The sequence below is a fragment of the Protomyctophum parallelum genome (genome assembly GCF_964188405.1).
Source record: "Protomyctophum parallelum genome assembly, chromosome: 1".
In the NCBI taxonomy this organism is placed as follows: Eukaryota; Metazoa; Chordata; class Actinopteri; order Myctophiformes; family Myctophidae; genus Protomyctophum; species Protomyctophum parallelum.
The window spans coordinates 71,480,826-71,497,156 of record NC_139697.1 but is presented as its reverse complement, the minus strand read 5'-3'; the positions used below and the strand labels follow the sequence as shown (position 1 = coordinate 71,497,156).

The 16,331-nt window shown below is 41.7% G+C and overlaps 1 protein-coding gene across 1 annotated transcript in view; it reads right to left on the bottom strand.

Annotated features, from left to right (window-relative positions):
* gabrg2 (gamma-aminobutyric acid type A receptor subunit gamma2) overlaps positions 1-16,331 on the bottom strand; it is a gene marked incomplete at its 3' end in the record, with an annotated part of 76,098 nt that overhangs the window by 45,616 nt on the left and 14,151 nt on the right. The window contains exons 3-4 of the mRNA XM_083789077.1: positions 6,630-6,697; positions 374-594 (exon numbers count right to left, since the gene is read on the bottom strand). Of these exons, the coding sequence (XP_083645203.1) occupies positions 374-594; positions 6,630-6,697 (289 nt within the window). The remainder of the gene's footprint in view (positions 1-373; positions 595-6,629; positions 6,698-16,331) is intronic.

Genomic DNA, 16,331 nt, shown 5'->3' with positions numbered 1-16,331 from the left:
ATGATACATCTTGTGAGACGTTGCTAAATAGTCAAGTACCAGAGTACCAAACCAATTGCATTAGCAATTGATTCGGGGCAGTGTCAGTATCACTATCTCTAACTCTAACCTTTATTTAACCTGGTTAACAGTTTAACACTGGTGTACTGTCTGATACAGTATACCTACCTCAGCTTGTGTTCTAGTCTGTACTATATTGTATGTACAGGTGAAATGGAAGTCGGCAAATTACATCATATCCCATTTATGTCCTCCTTATTCTCACAGTTTCTGAAGTACGATAATTGTGTCTATTTCAGGGTATACAAATATATCTATGAGGGCTTGTGTTATAGTCTGTATGGCAGGGCCTTAAGCATTCTTAATGTTTCACCTCAGCGTGTAGAGTATTCGTCCATCATTCCAAATACGGAGCATGCGGTTAGGTGTGGTGATCCAGTGGGCGTCTGCCTTTTTGGAGTTCCGGAAGAATGTGTCCGGAATCCAGATTTTGCCCACCATGTTGCTGTTTAGGCGTAGCACCTTCATCGTACTGTTGAACTTTAACCTTCTGTCGTACCAGGTCTGGGCAAAAAAGATGTCGATGGTGTACTCCTGATTGTGGAGAAAACAAACATTGTAGATGTAGCAATCAGTAGTTAAACTACAAGGCAAAACATCATTGTTAACATGGCGTTACCCTATGAGTACGATTTTAACCATATCATATTATATTTCGCTATCATATATGCGGTATCCTTGTTGGTTTATGACACATTATTGTTAAATTGTGCCAATAACATGGAACCACATTGCCGATTATAATACTACATTGGCCTAACACTCTTGCTCCTTTGAACTTATATGAAGACATAGAACTGTGAATCAACATTTCACCTTAAATCTGACATTTAGTTCCATGTGTACAATGGCAGAGTTAACCCATAAGACCCAATCTGGGTACCCATTGGCAAGGACAATCAGCGCCCTAGTCACAGTCTGTCTCGAGAGACTACTGTACAGTACATAAGACCTGAGGCTGATTCTACAAATGCCTTCTAAATCAGTAGTTCTCAAACGTTTTCATGTCAAGTAGCCCCAAATGTATTTGGCTGTGAGTGTGGACCCCTCCACATCTGAAAATATGTTGTGCCAGGGACCCCCAGAAGAGATATATATTTACATTATTTTTAATAACAAAATTATTCAAAATGTTCTTAACATTTTAGATATCTTTCAAAATTGGCATATGCAGCTTGTGGATCTGCTATTTTTGAGAAGCACAGCTGTTCTAAATCCTAAGAGTTAAAAGAAAATCTAAAATTACACAGATGCTTTCCCGGTTTTGATGGACTAGTACTACTACTACCATAGACTTTCAGCCTGTCTGGGGCATGTGATGTGTGTATATGAAAAGGCGTGGTGGGTATGACACCAGGTCTGCATCCAGGGGTGACTGTGAGGTCCATGAAGAAAGTCTACCTTCAGTCAAAATGTACTGTCCATAAAAGGTTGTCAATACTGGAATGAGCTCCGTCTCAGACTTCTGTCTCTTCCTTCCAGCCAAATCATCATAATGTTGCCATATTCTGATTGATTTCATGTAAGCTAAAGTTAAAAGAAAACCCCAACCATGGGCAATGAGGTAGTTCACCTGGTAGAACACATATCTAGGCATGTCACAATTATTACACAGCCTGAGTTTTGGCTTGAGGTGCGGTCGTATGGTATCCCTTTGTTCCTCATGAAATTTACAGTCTCTAGGTATTGCATGATACACTTACTGGGCACTGTGGGCTAAAATGATGCAATAGTGGACCTCAGCACACGTCCACCTGGGCATGTCTGCGTGAAGGTTTGTCACTGCGCATTACTAGCGCTCACATACCAACATGGTTTGGCATGACACTTCCACATCTATTTTGCACTATTGCAGTGTAAAGCTGTTTTCAGCTGTTGTCTTTAGATTTGGCAAATATATTATGACCTTTTGTGTGCTTTCAGCGTGAGGGAACAGCGCTAGGCTATGGTGTGCTGTTTATAGTAGCCAGGACTCCAAATGGACACAGTGATCTTCTTGAAATTCAGAACAAAACGATTTGGCAAGAACAAATTTAGTATAACTAAGAAGAGCTTTGCTGAAATCTAAGACATTTGCTTTTTTTTCCTTTGACATATAGGGTAGCCTATTATTACCTAACTACATTGTAACTTGGTATTTCAGTCTTTTGCAATTTACCAGTACCTGAATATCCATGGTTAGTTCCAGTCCATAGCCTCTTGGGGATGCATATCTCAAAGATATTAGTCTGCATGGAGTGACGATTGCTTTGTGTAATTGAGGCCCTTGCAGTGTTCAGAAGAATGATGCTTATCCGCCTATTAGTTTTGAGACTCTATAACCACTCTGAGAGTGTTAAACAATCACTCGCCTATGAAAATGACTTAACAGACGACAAAGGAAACTGGACTCTGAAATAATAATTCAGGGGCACTTTTTCCTCAGTCCACAGCTTTCCTAAGCTGTGAAATCCCTTTGTCCTTGCTAAAGAGCGTTAAAATGTAATTGGTATTATTCAGGTGGGCAATTTGCTTGCCCCCTATTGTTTGACTAAAGTATTATCTAACCTGAGTCACAACCCACCGTTGCCAATTGCTTTGCCCTCAGTCCAACAAAACCTCTCCTGTTCAGCCCCTCCCAAGAATTGTGTTGCAAAGCACATAAGAGGGATCAAAGTCTTGTCAACAGAGGCCTGAGGTAACGGAGACGTGTGATGGAGTGTGTAGTGGGAGAAAGTCGGGAGGAGTGATAAGGATAGAGCCGGGGACGAGAGGGAGAGTGAGAGCTGTCAGTCTTTCTTATATATTCTGTGTATTTGTGGAATGCTTTGGCCTGGCGGCTCACAGTGAAGAACGGGGGAAAGTCAGGTCAGGGGATTTGGATATGCGAGAGGACACAACGTCCTGGCAAAGCATACGGTATATAGTCGAACGACAAAGCCAAAATCTGCACAAAAAAACCCTCCTAAATGAGATTTGAAGGTTGAAATTTGATAGTTGAAAATGCAACGCAGCGATGAGTGGGGATCTCCTGCCAATGCTGCAGTATCACCCTATTTTTCCCCTTCTGTCTCTTCCTTCCAGCCAAATCATCATAATGTTGCCATATTCTGATTGATTTCATGTAAGCAAAAATAAAATAAAAATCCCAACCGTGGGCAATGAGGTAGTTCACCTGGTAGAACACATATCTAGGCCTGTCGCAATCATTACATAATCACCTAATCACAATTATTTGAGATAATCACAATTATCTTTTTAATAATCACCATAATCGTCATAATAATTTCCATGTTGAAAATGTCAATACATTTTACCAAAACTTCAAAAGAGTGGAAATGGCAGATCTACAAGCTCAAAATGTGTCGCAATGTGACATGTTTTGAGGTTGTAGATCGGCTATTTCCACTATTATGTTTATTTTGAAGTATTATGGTGCAGTATATGCCCTGTGCAACTTTTGTTTACGAAGGCTAAAAGCCAAACAGAAATTTCTATTAATAATGTTCCAATAATGTTCAACGACAGTAACACAATTAAATTGCTAATCGCAATTAATTGAGTGACAATGAATCGTCAAGTAAAATGTCATAATCATGACAGCCCTACATATCCCAAGAAGGCTAAGTCCTTCCCACAGCTGGCCCTGAGTTCATGAACCCCACTCTATCCTGCCTGTTCCATCTCTACTATTAATCATTCATACATCTCTACTATCATCTGTCACTATTGAATAAAGTAGAACATGCCCAAAAAGATAATCTCATGCCCAAAAAAGTAATAATTCTCACACAGTGGTGTTTAAATGCCTAACCCACCCCGCTCCTCCGTCCAGCACCGTCGTTCTATTCCAGTATCCAATATAATCCCTTCCTCTTCAAAACAATCTGCCGTCCCCGGCCCGGCCGTCGCATTTGTCATGTGTTTCAGCGTGAGAGCACCGGGGCAGTGCCGCTGATTATGTCGGACAGCGGAGCAATCAATCAACCCTTCATGTGAGCAAACAGGCGTTGCAGCTAACGTAGAAACGTGCGGATCGTAGCGGGGACTCACTCGCACGTACATGACATTCATACACATTCATGCTGTACACATTTACACGCATACGCGCGCATGTGCACGCACATGCACAGACACACACACACACACACACACACACACACACACACACACACACAGCAGATTTTTCTTTAAAAAAAATTTTTTTTACTTAATCTGAGCAGATAATTTTATCTGATTTTAGCCTAAACCTAAACTCAAAATCGTGATCCCTCACCCCAAAACTAACCATATAACACCTAACCAGTCAAACCAGAACTAGCCGTCGACACCTATAAAGATAGTAAAACATGGTGCATACAATTCATGACCAGACAAAAATGCATACTGTATACATACTGTATAGTACAAGCCCACGCATGTCGTCTATCTGTATGGGTTGAATGTAATTACAGTAGAAGCATGCATGCAGATCACAACTTATCTTAACTCCCCCAGACAGTCATTGACCGGAGAATATAGGAAGGCAGCGCTTGTTTTTCTTTAAGTGACAGATTATTCCGTCCACCACATCTTGTCACCTCAGACAGCGTAATCATTGACATGCACAGCCATCGGCTGCTCCCCTTGGCGACTCACTTGCCTAGCAGCTCTAGAGATATTTAAATTCAAAATAATAATCATTTGAGTAATTTTTTGCGACTATTCAGGCTTTTGTGAACTACCGTACCTGGACAGTTTTTAAATTGCTCGACTCACTATTTCGATATTTGATATTTGAAAACCAACCAAATGCTATTTTCGTGCACGGACGGACCCAGCCAGGGACACACTAACTATCTAAATAGGCTACTGAATCAAGCAAATTAAAACTGTCCGGTGTGCTCCCAAAAGCCTGAGTAGACGATAAAATGACCCTTAACTTGTGAAGTGAAATAACCCTTAGATACAGGACATACTATCTCATTTTACTACGAGTAAAATTAGATTTTGTACATTTATTGTTGTTTTTCACGAACAAACAGATCTATAAACTCATGAAAGTGTACGTTGTAGATCGGCTATTTTCTCTACGAATACAGGTGTATTGAGATGTTGGACTTTGGTGTGCTTCCCTCGGGCACAAACAGTTTGAAACCACTGCTGTAGGCAGAGCATAATATTACGCTGAATTGCAATGTGATTGGAAATATCAGATACCACCACCCCTTATCCTAGAGTTTTTTTTAGCGTCGATGCAGCTTAACTCCTCTACGCTAGCCTGTATTCTCGTCTTCAAAGTCTAGAAATAGCATAAGCCTTTATACTGTACGTAGTACAATGCGTTCATGAGGATTCCATGTGAGCGGCACCCCAGAGACAATAGAGCCTACTCCTCACCGCTTGGCAGTGGTGGAACATAAACTAAGCACGTTTACTCAAATACTGCAAGTATTTAATATTTTAGTACAATTTTGAGGTATAGTTTTACTTTACTTAAAAGTATTTCCATTTTATGGTACTGTATACTCTACTCCACTATATAAGCAAACATTGTGCAACAACGCTTAAATCTTGTTTCAGCATTATTTGATTGATGGGCCGAGTACAATCACATTAACCAAAACCACCCAAACTTAATTTGCGAGCATGTACTTATAAGGACGTTGCATGGAACAATCAGTTGGTCTGGCATCGATTGAACAGCTCCAACTGGTTAAGTGCATGCTTAAGATACTGCGTAGTGCCTGTGTTGAGAGAAACAAGCGTAACTTACTGTAAGTCAGCCTGCACATAACTCCCTGGCCCATAGCACTTACCCCATCCCCTTAGATAGCATTTCTGTAGTCTTAGATAGCATTTGATACAGACTTATAGCATGTTATGTAGACAGCACTATAATTGCATTGTATGTAGTCATAGCACATCATAGAACGTATTGCATAGTAGTATATATGTATAGTTTATATGTATAGTTTCATTATATAGATATTCCACTGTTACTTTCTTAGCTTACGCATGTTTCATGATAAATGTTTTTATGTGATGTATTCCCATGCTTTTTTGTTCTTGCTTAATGTAAATCGCTCTGGATTAAGAGCGTCTGCTAAATTGTAAATTGTCTAAGTAGGATCTAGGGAAACGCGGACATGAGGGGACAGAGGAGTCGCTGATCAGGGCATTAGGTGGCTATAGACTATAGAGGGTATGCGCATGCAAAAAGTCAATGGCAGATTGAGTGAATCTAATTTAATGTTGTTGTATGAGCTGTCAAAGCCAGAAAGTAGTTTTTTGCCACTCAGTAGGTGAGTAGGCTTTCCCGCATAACTTCCTGGTATGATGATGATGATGTCACATGCATACCCTCTATTGGGTTGCCCACATACAGACATTAAATATCTAAAGTGACAGCTATTTTTGTGTTCTGCCATCCGCTTTAAAAGAATAGCTGTCCCTTTGTGGTAATTATAACAGAAACCCCTTTAAAGACTCAATATTAGGAGATATACTTCATCCCGGTTTAAATATAACATGAAAGCAAATTATATAAGCCTCTAAACTGCAGTGTTGGTCTATGCAACATTCATTATTGTTAAGTCAGTGTTACTCACCATGTTGATGGCATTCACTGGCCCAATACTGTTGACAAACATATCCGTGTGTATCACCGTCGGCTTGACTGCAAAAAAAAGAGGAACAAAAAGAGGACATTTTAGAGATGTCTTGTCATGCCATATCTGCTGCTTTATAGCTTATTGATTTTAGGGAGCTTATGTATTATTGCTGCTGCCGCAAAGATTAATTATCATCATTATCTGCATCGTTATCGCCATGATTGTCCTCATCACTAACAGCGTCACTATCGATAATGATGAAAAAGCAAAGCAGAAGAATACAGATTTATGCATGAATTTTTTCAGTACTTATATAATATTTTCAAACGACTTGCCCAAATTGGGACACCTGGTTGAATGTGGTTAGTCTCACCACTAAGAACTACATTGGATGGAACACAGATATTTTTTCCCCCGCCCCCCATCGCTTTTACTGAAAAGTAACAGTTTTGGACATGTAGCCTACAGTAACGAAATGTAAACGATTAAGGTGAAAATGTCTGGTCCTTGGGTAAGGGTTGCTGTGTTCTTTCCCTAAGGTGTTCTTACATACTATTGGGTCTGTGAACATTTTTCGCTGGACAGCACCTTTCATGATTTATTAGTTCATGAGGTCATTCCCGAGGGAGGACGAACTACATGAGAGTGTAATTCCAGTGCAGTGGCTGCATCTCTCTCTAACTCATCTCAGGGCCACTGCCTGTGATAATGCAATCCATCTAGCTCAAACATAGAATTTACTAACTTTAAGAATTTACACTAAGGTTATTTATTTAAAGGCAGATGCGAGTGGACATGCCTGACTTCTAACCACCCACTTCTTCATGCCTTCCCTGCTTATACTGTGACCTGTACTAAAGACACAGTTTACAATCACATACATTTTCCTCAGGATCTTCGGTGTGTGTATAGGGCCTAAAATCTTCTAACTTTTATTTCTGCCTGAGAGACGAGGCTCCCCGGTGAGAAGAATTGTGAAGTCTATAGCCTAATTTCATAGATATTAACAAATAAACAACGTGCAAACATAGCAGATCGACAAACTCAAAATGCATTACGACATGTGACATGTTTTGAGCTTGTAGATCGGCTATTTTTGTTACCTTTAGTGACACTGCGCTGTAGTATGACGAAGTTACAAAATGTGGAGATATGAGGTTTGCGCGACAGCGACAATATGCTTTTATTGCAGGCAGTTCAGTTTAGCAGGTGATTGTCCATTGATCATATAAAGTCTAAACCGAATTTCAGTATTAGAGCCAGATCGCAATCTTAGCAGTTCGTTGTAGTAGACATGGTTATATGACCCAATAGCATAATGTGGAGGAAACCAGAGCAGATGATCAGTCCTACTAGAATTCCTTTTCAGCCGACCCAGTGCCCCTTCCTTCCTTAGTTAGAATTGTTATAGCACAGAGGAAACAAGGTCCTCGCTAGAGGCTTCAGAGCAGCTGGAAAGCTGGGGGGAATGAGGTCAAAATCTTCATAGGATGTTGGGCCTTCAGCATTCGCTCCAGATTCATCCCCGTTTTACATTTATTTTGCTCTTATCTCTCCTAACAATCGCAGCCCCATAGGATTTGACTGTTGCAACTTGCAACACATCATATACTCTGGTTCCATCGATAACATCAAACAGATTGCATTTCACTTCAATCACTCCCCGGTGAATCGATTCCCTCTTGTGACTGAACTCATGAATGACTTCTTGTTTCTATTTTATCTGCAATATTTTTTCCATTATTGAGAGGGATACTGTAGCTTGGAGATACATGTGTTCTTTTTTAATAGTTATGTGCAAATGTACCTAGGCTACTCATTGTAGTTACGCAACAGTCTAGACACATTAATTACCATTCTTTCAATGGTTTACTCCTTTCTTTTGTATCTGTTGTTTTTATGCTTTAACTGTGTTTTCCTAGTTAATTATTTCTGAATTAACATAGTTAATTATTTCTGAATTAACCATCAGAAACGTCTGTCTGTCTGTCTGTCTGTCTGTCTGTCTGTCTGTCTGTCTGTCTGTCTGTCTGTCTGTCTGTCTGTCTGTCTGTCTGTCTGTCTGTCTGTCTGTGTCTGTCTGTCTGTGTCTGTCTGTCTGTGTCTCTCTCTCTCTCTCTCTCTCTCTCTCTCTCTCTCTCTCTCTCTCTCTCTCTCTCTCTCTCTCTCTCTCTCTCTCTCTCTCTCTCTCTCTCTCTCTCTCTCTCTCTCTCTCTCTCTATGACCACAGTATTTGCCCTCCTTATTTCCCCTAAACTTTGTATGTGAGTGAATGCTTTGGGAACCTCATTCTCTTGACGTGTGTGTGTGCATGCGTTTGTACAGTATAGTGTGTGTGTGTGTGTGTTTATCCGTGTGCATGCGCGTACTCCTCTGTGCAATACATGCTTGAGTGGTCCTAGGTGTACACTGGACTCTCTCACTGTGCGTGACAGCTCTTTGTGTCGAGCTGCCTTACTCTGGCCTGGTGACATGGCATGGGGGGGTGGGGGGTGTCAGGGGAAGTATGGCTGAAGGAAGTGGACAGCTTGCGTTGTCGAGAGGGACAGCCATGCTCTGTCATGTCCGTTGGGTCACAGCCCGGATCAACCATCACACTTTAGCGTCTAATGTGTATATGTTTATGGATGACTGGACGGTATATGTCTGTGAGTGGATGGCTGGGCCAAGACCCCCACTGGCTTGATATGCGGTAGCCTATACTACGTGGCAGCTATATGTGGATAGTGACACAGTGAAAGACTACGAGTCAGAGGGAGAGGGGGGGGTGGCAGAGGGGAGACGATGACTTTCATTTTTCATGCCATTCACAGGCATAGGAATACACACACAAATGCACATTGAACACACATACACATGAGCACCTTTTAGAAACGCACGCACGCACGCTATTCAGATTCTTTTTAGTGTTGAAAAGTTTTCCGTTTTCGGTAACAAAAGAGAATAATTCGCAAGGCTAAATTGTGAAATGAAACTTGAGAAAACAAGTATTGCCAGAAAAGAAAATTAGGTATTAAGTACAGGAAAGCCTGAAGTGATGGAATGGCACATCTGTAGGTGTGTCAGTCGGATACAACGGCAGTGACAACATGGCAAAAGACAAAGATGAGAGGACAAACGCCATGACTCGAGCAAAACCGTAATGATTTTGTCTGCAACAGTGAAAAGTTGTTTGGTCTAAGGCCGACTTTAGTCATTTATTATACCCTCTCTAGCACTTCCCCTCGGCACTTGGTACTGAACGTTGCTCCAAGTGGAGGTGGCCACTAAAAGAGGGGGAGCAGCGGATTCAAGTGGAATACACTTGCCCTACAGGAGTATCAAGTGAAGTAATTATAGAACAATGAGTTAACATTATCACACGTGTTGATTTTCAACATAGGATTATGATAATTATTGTCTGTTTACTTCAAATTGTCAACGCGTGCAGGACGGAAAGGTAAATTCCATGAATTAACGTTTGAAATTGAGTTCTAGCATAAATACAAAGCATATCAATGCTTAGAATTTTTTCTCATACAGCTGAAGAGAGATAAATAACCAGGGCAACATCTGGAATCACAGTATTTGATGATTATGTCCAATTCCGATGTATAACACCATGTCATGGTGCTCACACATCAGACAAAAATAGAAAAAGAACCACCGCTCATCCGCTGAAAAAACTTAAGAGAGGTGCTGGAGCCACAAAGGGAACATGAGAAAAAATAAAGGGAAGCTCCGCACACTCAGATCTGCGCACAATCAATTCATTTGGGTCTTTCGGTCTACTGCCTGAAGAAGTGTGCGGAGCTTCCCTTTATTTTTTCTCATGGTGCTCACACATGAAAGGAGATTAAATCACAATGCATTCTGGCCAAGTAAAGACACGCCTCGGTCGTAGAAGCGTTGATCTCACAAAGTTGACTTTAGAGCAGAGGTCTTTTTCTGGCCAAGGACCCCTTAATAGAGTGACATTAAGCACTACATATTGTTTGACAGCATTATCACCAGTGAATGTTGGATTCATGTTAATGTGTATTTTCCGACATTTAACCACGTAAACCGCCAATACTTTGACCTTTCACTCAACGGGGTGCTGCGAGGCGTTGTGAGCTTGTAGATCTGTTATTCTGAGCTAAAGTTCTCCTCAGAAAAGGGACGCTAGGGTTGAAGTGGTTAATGTCAAAGACATACATTGTCACACAAGGTTTGGCGGCCCCCCCTGTAGTACCTCTGAGGACCTCCTAGGGGTCCCGTTCTCCCTGTTGAAGACCAAGATGGTGTTTGGTATAGCCCTAGGGGACATCAACGAGGGCTTTGCCATCATACTGTACTAGTTATGACAGCACTCACTTGCATAACAGAAGTAAAAGAAAGTACAGATTTATATTCCATAGTCCACAGCTATTAAATGTAAAACTAGTTGATAAGCGCACAAGATCTTTGAAAATAAAAATCGTGTGCATTTTGCATGATACGATGTCTCAACCATATTTTGTATTTTATGTCTCAATCATCATTAATGATCACACAATCTGATAATGTAACCAAAACAATGTGGTTACATTAATTTGTCAGTTACAATAAACTCACCAAACGTTATCGATGGATTTGGATCTGTATAAATCCCAGTGTACAGTGTAATCTATGTCATACGTTTTATGTGATAGAAAACAATCTGTATTTCATTTTCCCCGGCAAAATGATGACCTTGAATCGTATTTTTTTGCCGCATCTCTCTCTCTCTCTCTCTCTCTGGTTTGCTCCATCTTCATACACAGACTGCAGGGGCATTAAAATTGAATGAGCCTCACAATGCACTTCAAAGGACTGTGGCATATATGCGATGAATCCAAACCCCCAGTAATTTAGCACCATGAGGAGACTTGTGTGTGAGCGTGCGTGCGCGTGCACGTGCGCGCGGATCAAGGGAGGGTGGCTATACTTTGCCTCCGTGTGGTTGGTCGGATCTGTTGGTCGTTCAGAGGCAGTGACAATAGTATAGAGATGGCTAATTATAACTGCACTGTATCTGTGTGACTTGGCAGCAGCTTGAGGGATGTGGGGGATGGGCGAGTTCATGGCCACGCTCAAAGAGAGAGAGGTGGAGAGGTTGAGAGAGGGTGGCAGCGGGGGGGGGGGGGGGTTGCACTTCAAATTAGGTCTAAACTAAAGTGTGATTTATAGTCGTGTGCCAGTGTTGTGCATAGCTGATTTACAAGCTTGAGGTAGAGTGTGGGGACGCCGCCATGCAAGTATTATACGTTGCTGATGTTGTACTTCATTAATGTAATGTACGTGTAATGTACATTGATGCTGCTCTCTCTCTCTCTCTCTCTCTCTCTCTCTCTCTCTGCGAGTGCAGCTGCCTGTTCTCTTTTGTGTGACTATTTGATGATTAAAAATGTTCTACTACACTTAGTGCTTTGTCTAAGTGATAAAATGCTGCTTCACTTACATGTTACAGTGTTTTTAGTTAATTAGATGTTTGTACAAATGGACATGACCAGTTGACGGACAATGCAGTCTACTTTGACCTGTCTCAGAGCTGTGGGTTTGAGGCCACATGGACCACAACAATTCTCAGACGCTGTTGATCCTCATAGACTGTTGACACATGATGACCAGAGTGTCCGCCCTGAGACTGGAAGGTCAGGGTTTGATCCCCGGCCGGGTCATACCAAAGTCTCTGAAAAATGGGACCCTGTGCCTCCCTGCTTGGCACTCTGATTAGGGGTAAGTCCCTGTGACATACTAGAGTCATGCCCAGGGGGTGTCCTTGTACATCATGTTCAGTGTGTGTACTTAGTTGTCTTGTACATCAAGCTGCCTCATGCTACAGAAACAGGAGATATTTTCCTGCCTAATGGGCCTCATGGCTCGGCAAGCTTACATTCATCATGGTCAATGGAAGTTTTGTTATAATCTCCAAAGAAAGAAATTCCATAAATGAAAAGTAGTGAAAATAGCCAATCTACTGTACAAGCTCATAGATCGGATATTTTCAAAAATGTTGCCTCTTTCTTATTATTATTAGAGCCACAGGTTGAGAACCACTGCTCTACATCTCTGTCTTTTGCTTCAACTACTCAAGTACACTTAAGTGCTAACTACAGTACAGGCGTTCTCCGATGACTCATCCATTGTCATCTGTATCACGTAGGGATGCACCGAAAATTCGGCCACCGAAAATATTCGGCCGAAAATGGCTAAAAATGTATTTTCGGCCTATTCGGTTTCGGCTCAAATAGGCCGAAAATATATCACCGAATAGTCAAAACACCGGGTCGGTATAAACACAACACGCGATTGTCTTGAACGTAACCAGAGCGCTCCGCATCTACCTCTCTCTCTCTCCCAACTTCAGTCTCCCCCCCCCCCCCCCCCCCCACACACACACACACACACACACACACACACACACACACAGCGTCAAGTTGCTCTGTGCTGTGGCTGCGATGCGCTCCACGAAATCTGCGAGCTCATCAACAGGTCCCAAAACATGGTATTTGTGAGCACCGCCACTGTCTATTCTTTTGTCGTATGACAAAAAATGCTCCCCAATGTCTGAATCTGTGAGTTTGCATGCAGGCTACAACGAACACTAGCAGTAGCTTGCTCGTTAGCTCCTCAAATCTGTTCCACCTGTGTAATCTCAGCAGCGCATTGAAGTGGGCACAGGCAGGGCAAAAGCAGAAGCAGAACGTCCGTGAACGTTTTGCTTAACAATGATCAGTTGTTCAGTGCTGTTTAACTTTGGCATATGTGATACTAGAGCCTAGAGAACATGCTAATATGGCTGCTAAATAAGAACGTTTTCCCCTATCAGCTAGCATGCTATTGTGTGTGTGTGTGTGTGTGTGTGTGTGTGTGTGTGTGTGTGTGTGTGTGTTTGTGTGTGTGTGCGTGTGTGTGTGTTTGTGCGTGCGTGTGCGTGCGTGCCCACACACTGTGTAGGACAGTGGTTCTCATAGTGGGAGTTCCAGCTAAATTATAGATAGTTAGGAAGTAAACCAAGTGGGGCCGGTCTGTAACAGAGTGCAAAAATGGAACCAAATACACTCTCAAAATTTACATTGATTTTTACAATAGAAATAAAAATAAATTGGGGTCCCAGAGATAGAAATGGGAAGAAAGACAGTCAGCTATACACAGTCAACATTACAGATTACAGTATCATTACAAGTACAAGGAATGGCAATGAAATCAAATTGTATTAAAAAGGGGGTAAAATATAAATTTTGAAGGAGTATTCATTTTTATTGTCTTTATTGTTAGTTACAACATGCCTACAATAACTTGAAGCATTTTTTTAAAGGTAATTGCAAAAAAGGGGCCATAATCCGATTAATCGTTTAAATAATCGCCCGATGAATCGATTATGAAAATCCATAATCATGTATTTTGCCATAATCAGGTAGCTTTACAACAAAGCTGTATTCGGCTATTCGGTATTCGTTTTTCGGCCAACTGTTTCCTATATTCGGTATTCGGTTTCGGCCAAGAATTTCCCTTTCGGTGCATCCCTAGTGTCACGGGTGATGAGTACTGAGCTGTGGTGAATAACCTTGCAGGGTGCAGGTGTTTGACAACAATTCACTGCTGGAGATCAACATGGGCAGAAACAAGGAGCTGGTGGTTAACTCCCGGTGGAGTAAGAGGAGCTAGGCCCCCCCTCCGGCTCCCATCCCTATCCAAGGGGAGGTTGTCTACACCTACAAGTTCCTGGCAGTACACACAAACAAACTGGACTGCAGTTCTTATCCTGACACTGAATTCACAGCAGCAGCGGCATTTCTCTTCCGCATTCTGAAACAAACAGCAAGATTCAACGCAGTGTCTATTTCAGGGCGCAAGTGTCAAGCTGAGAAAGGTTCACCTTTGCCACTCCTGCAGTGCATCGAGACAGAGAGGAGGCTAAGGAGGCTATAGAGACTATAGTACCAAATATATATAACATTTTAAATAAGCAATTCATGACCTATTTTTAACTCAAATGTATAGACCATTTACATCCATGCAGCCAGACAGACAACACAAGCTAAATGCTCCCACCCCACCAGTTCAACCCCAACATATCAAAATTAAACAGACAATTTACGGCCGAAAGATACTGCAGTCACTCAATGTTAATAGTATTTGTAGTAGATAACAGTAGCACAATTTGAAATTTGCACCCTATATGGCCAGAAAAATAATGTAGTCTGTGTGTTTGACTATGGTTTGTTTATTGACTGATACTCTTACGTGCACACCTCGTGTGTTTTATTCTCACTGTTGTTTGCTGCTATATCACCAGAATTTCCCTCCGGGGAGCAATAACAATCTATCTTATCTTATGCCATCTCATTATACAGTTCTTCACTCCCTGAAGGTGGAGGGCAGTTAGAAAGGCCCTGTACTGTATGAATTCACAGCATCACAATTTCCCCCCCAAAAAAGGAAATAGTTTTTTTGTCAACCTTGTGAAAATATAGTATAATAAAGTATAATCCTATAAATAAGTATGGAATGAATAACATTCACTTGTTTCTGTATTGTATTTAACCTCAACCATATGGCCCGTTGAATTGGCGAAAGCCTGCGGCCAAGATGACATCATTCGTAAGAGAGCAAGGTATTGTGGGTGCACTCAGGAAGCTGAAAGCCATAAAGAATGGCCTACTTGCCTCTCAGCTGCGGACCCACCCGCACACTCTTTATTACTCGCCATCTCAGTGATATTAAAGTCAGTGCCCCACAGCGAAGGATATTGTCAGGAGATATGCCTCGCATAAAACGCTGTGAATAATTAGTTCCATTATGGAATTTGGAATGATGGATAGGTTAACATGACTTGGGTCATGAAGTCTATGTCGGCTTTGCTGTTCAAAGAAGAACATTTTAACTTTTGTGTATATTCGGTAGAATATGAATGCATTGGGATTCAGCACATATTATGCATGCTTGTAAAATGGCGGCGCTATGCTGTAGTTTTAGTGCATACTGTATGTTCTCATTCCGTTTTCACAGAGCCTTTGATGTTACCAGCACTGTAGGAGCCTTAGGTGAATCACAAATACAGACACTGGTACCACTGCACCAGTATGTTTATAATGTTTTCTGTTGTTAATAGAATCAGAGGGATTTGCCATTTCTATTGTTTTCCTTTTAGACTACAGTGCACAGAACTGCAGACAGACAGACAGACAGACAGACAGAAATCCCTTAGATTTGTGTGTTTTGACACAAAAATACATTAAAAATTATGACAGTTATAATTTATATAGTACACAGTGAAGAGAGGCAGAAAACAGGGAGAGAGAGTCGGGGAGTAGCCTCGGTACCAGGCTTTCATTTTTGTTGGTGCAAAAATTGAAAGCCTGGAGGAATGCATTGGCCGCTCTGGTCTAAAATTGGGAGTCAACCCTTCCGGGTGGGCGTCGCTCCAAATTATGTGACGTAGCGCTGCACTAGGGGGGAGAGGAGGGGCCGGGGGTGACGGACAGATGGATGAGATCCAATCAGGGCGTGTGCAAATCTCAGCCGCGACCCGCCCCTCTAGACCAGAAACCTAACACGTTAGCTCAGGCTAGTCGGGGAGTGACATGCAACTGGAGGTTACTTCAGTAACAATGGTTCTTTAAGTAAACGAGCAAAATAATTTGCCTATGGGGACGCCAATCCTGGCAGGACTTGCCATAGGCAAATGATTTCACAAATTAAACTTAAAAGAAC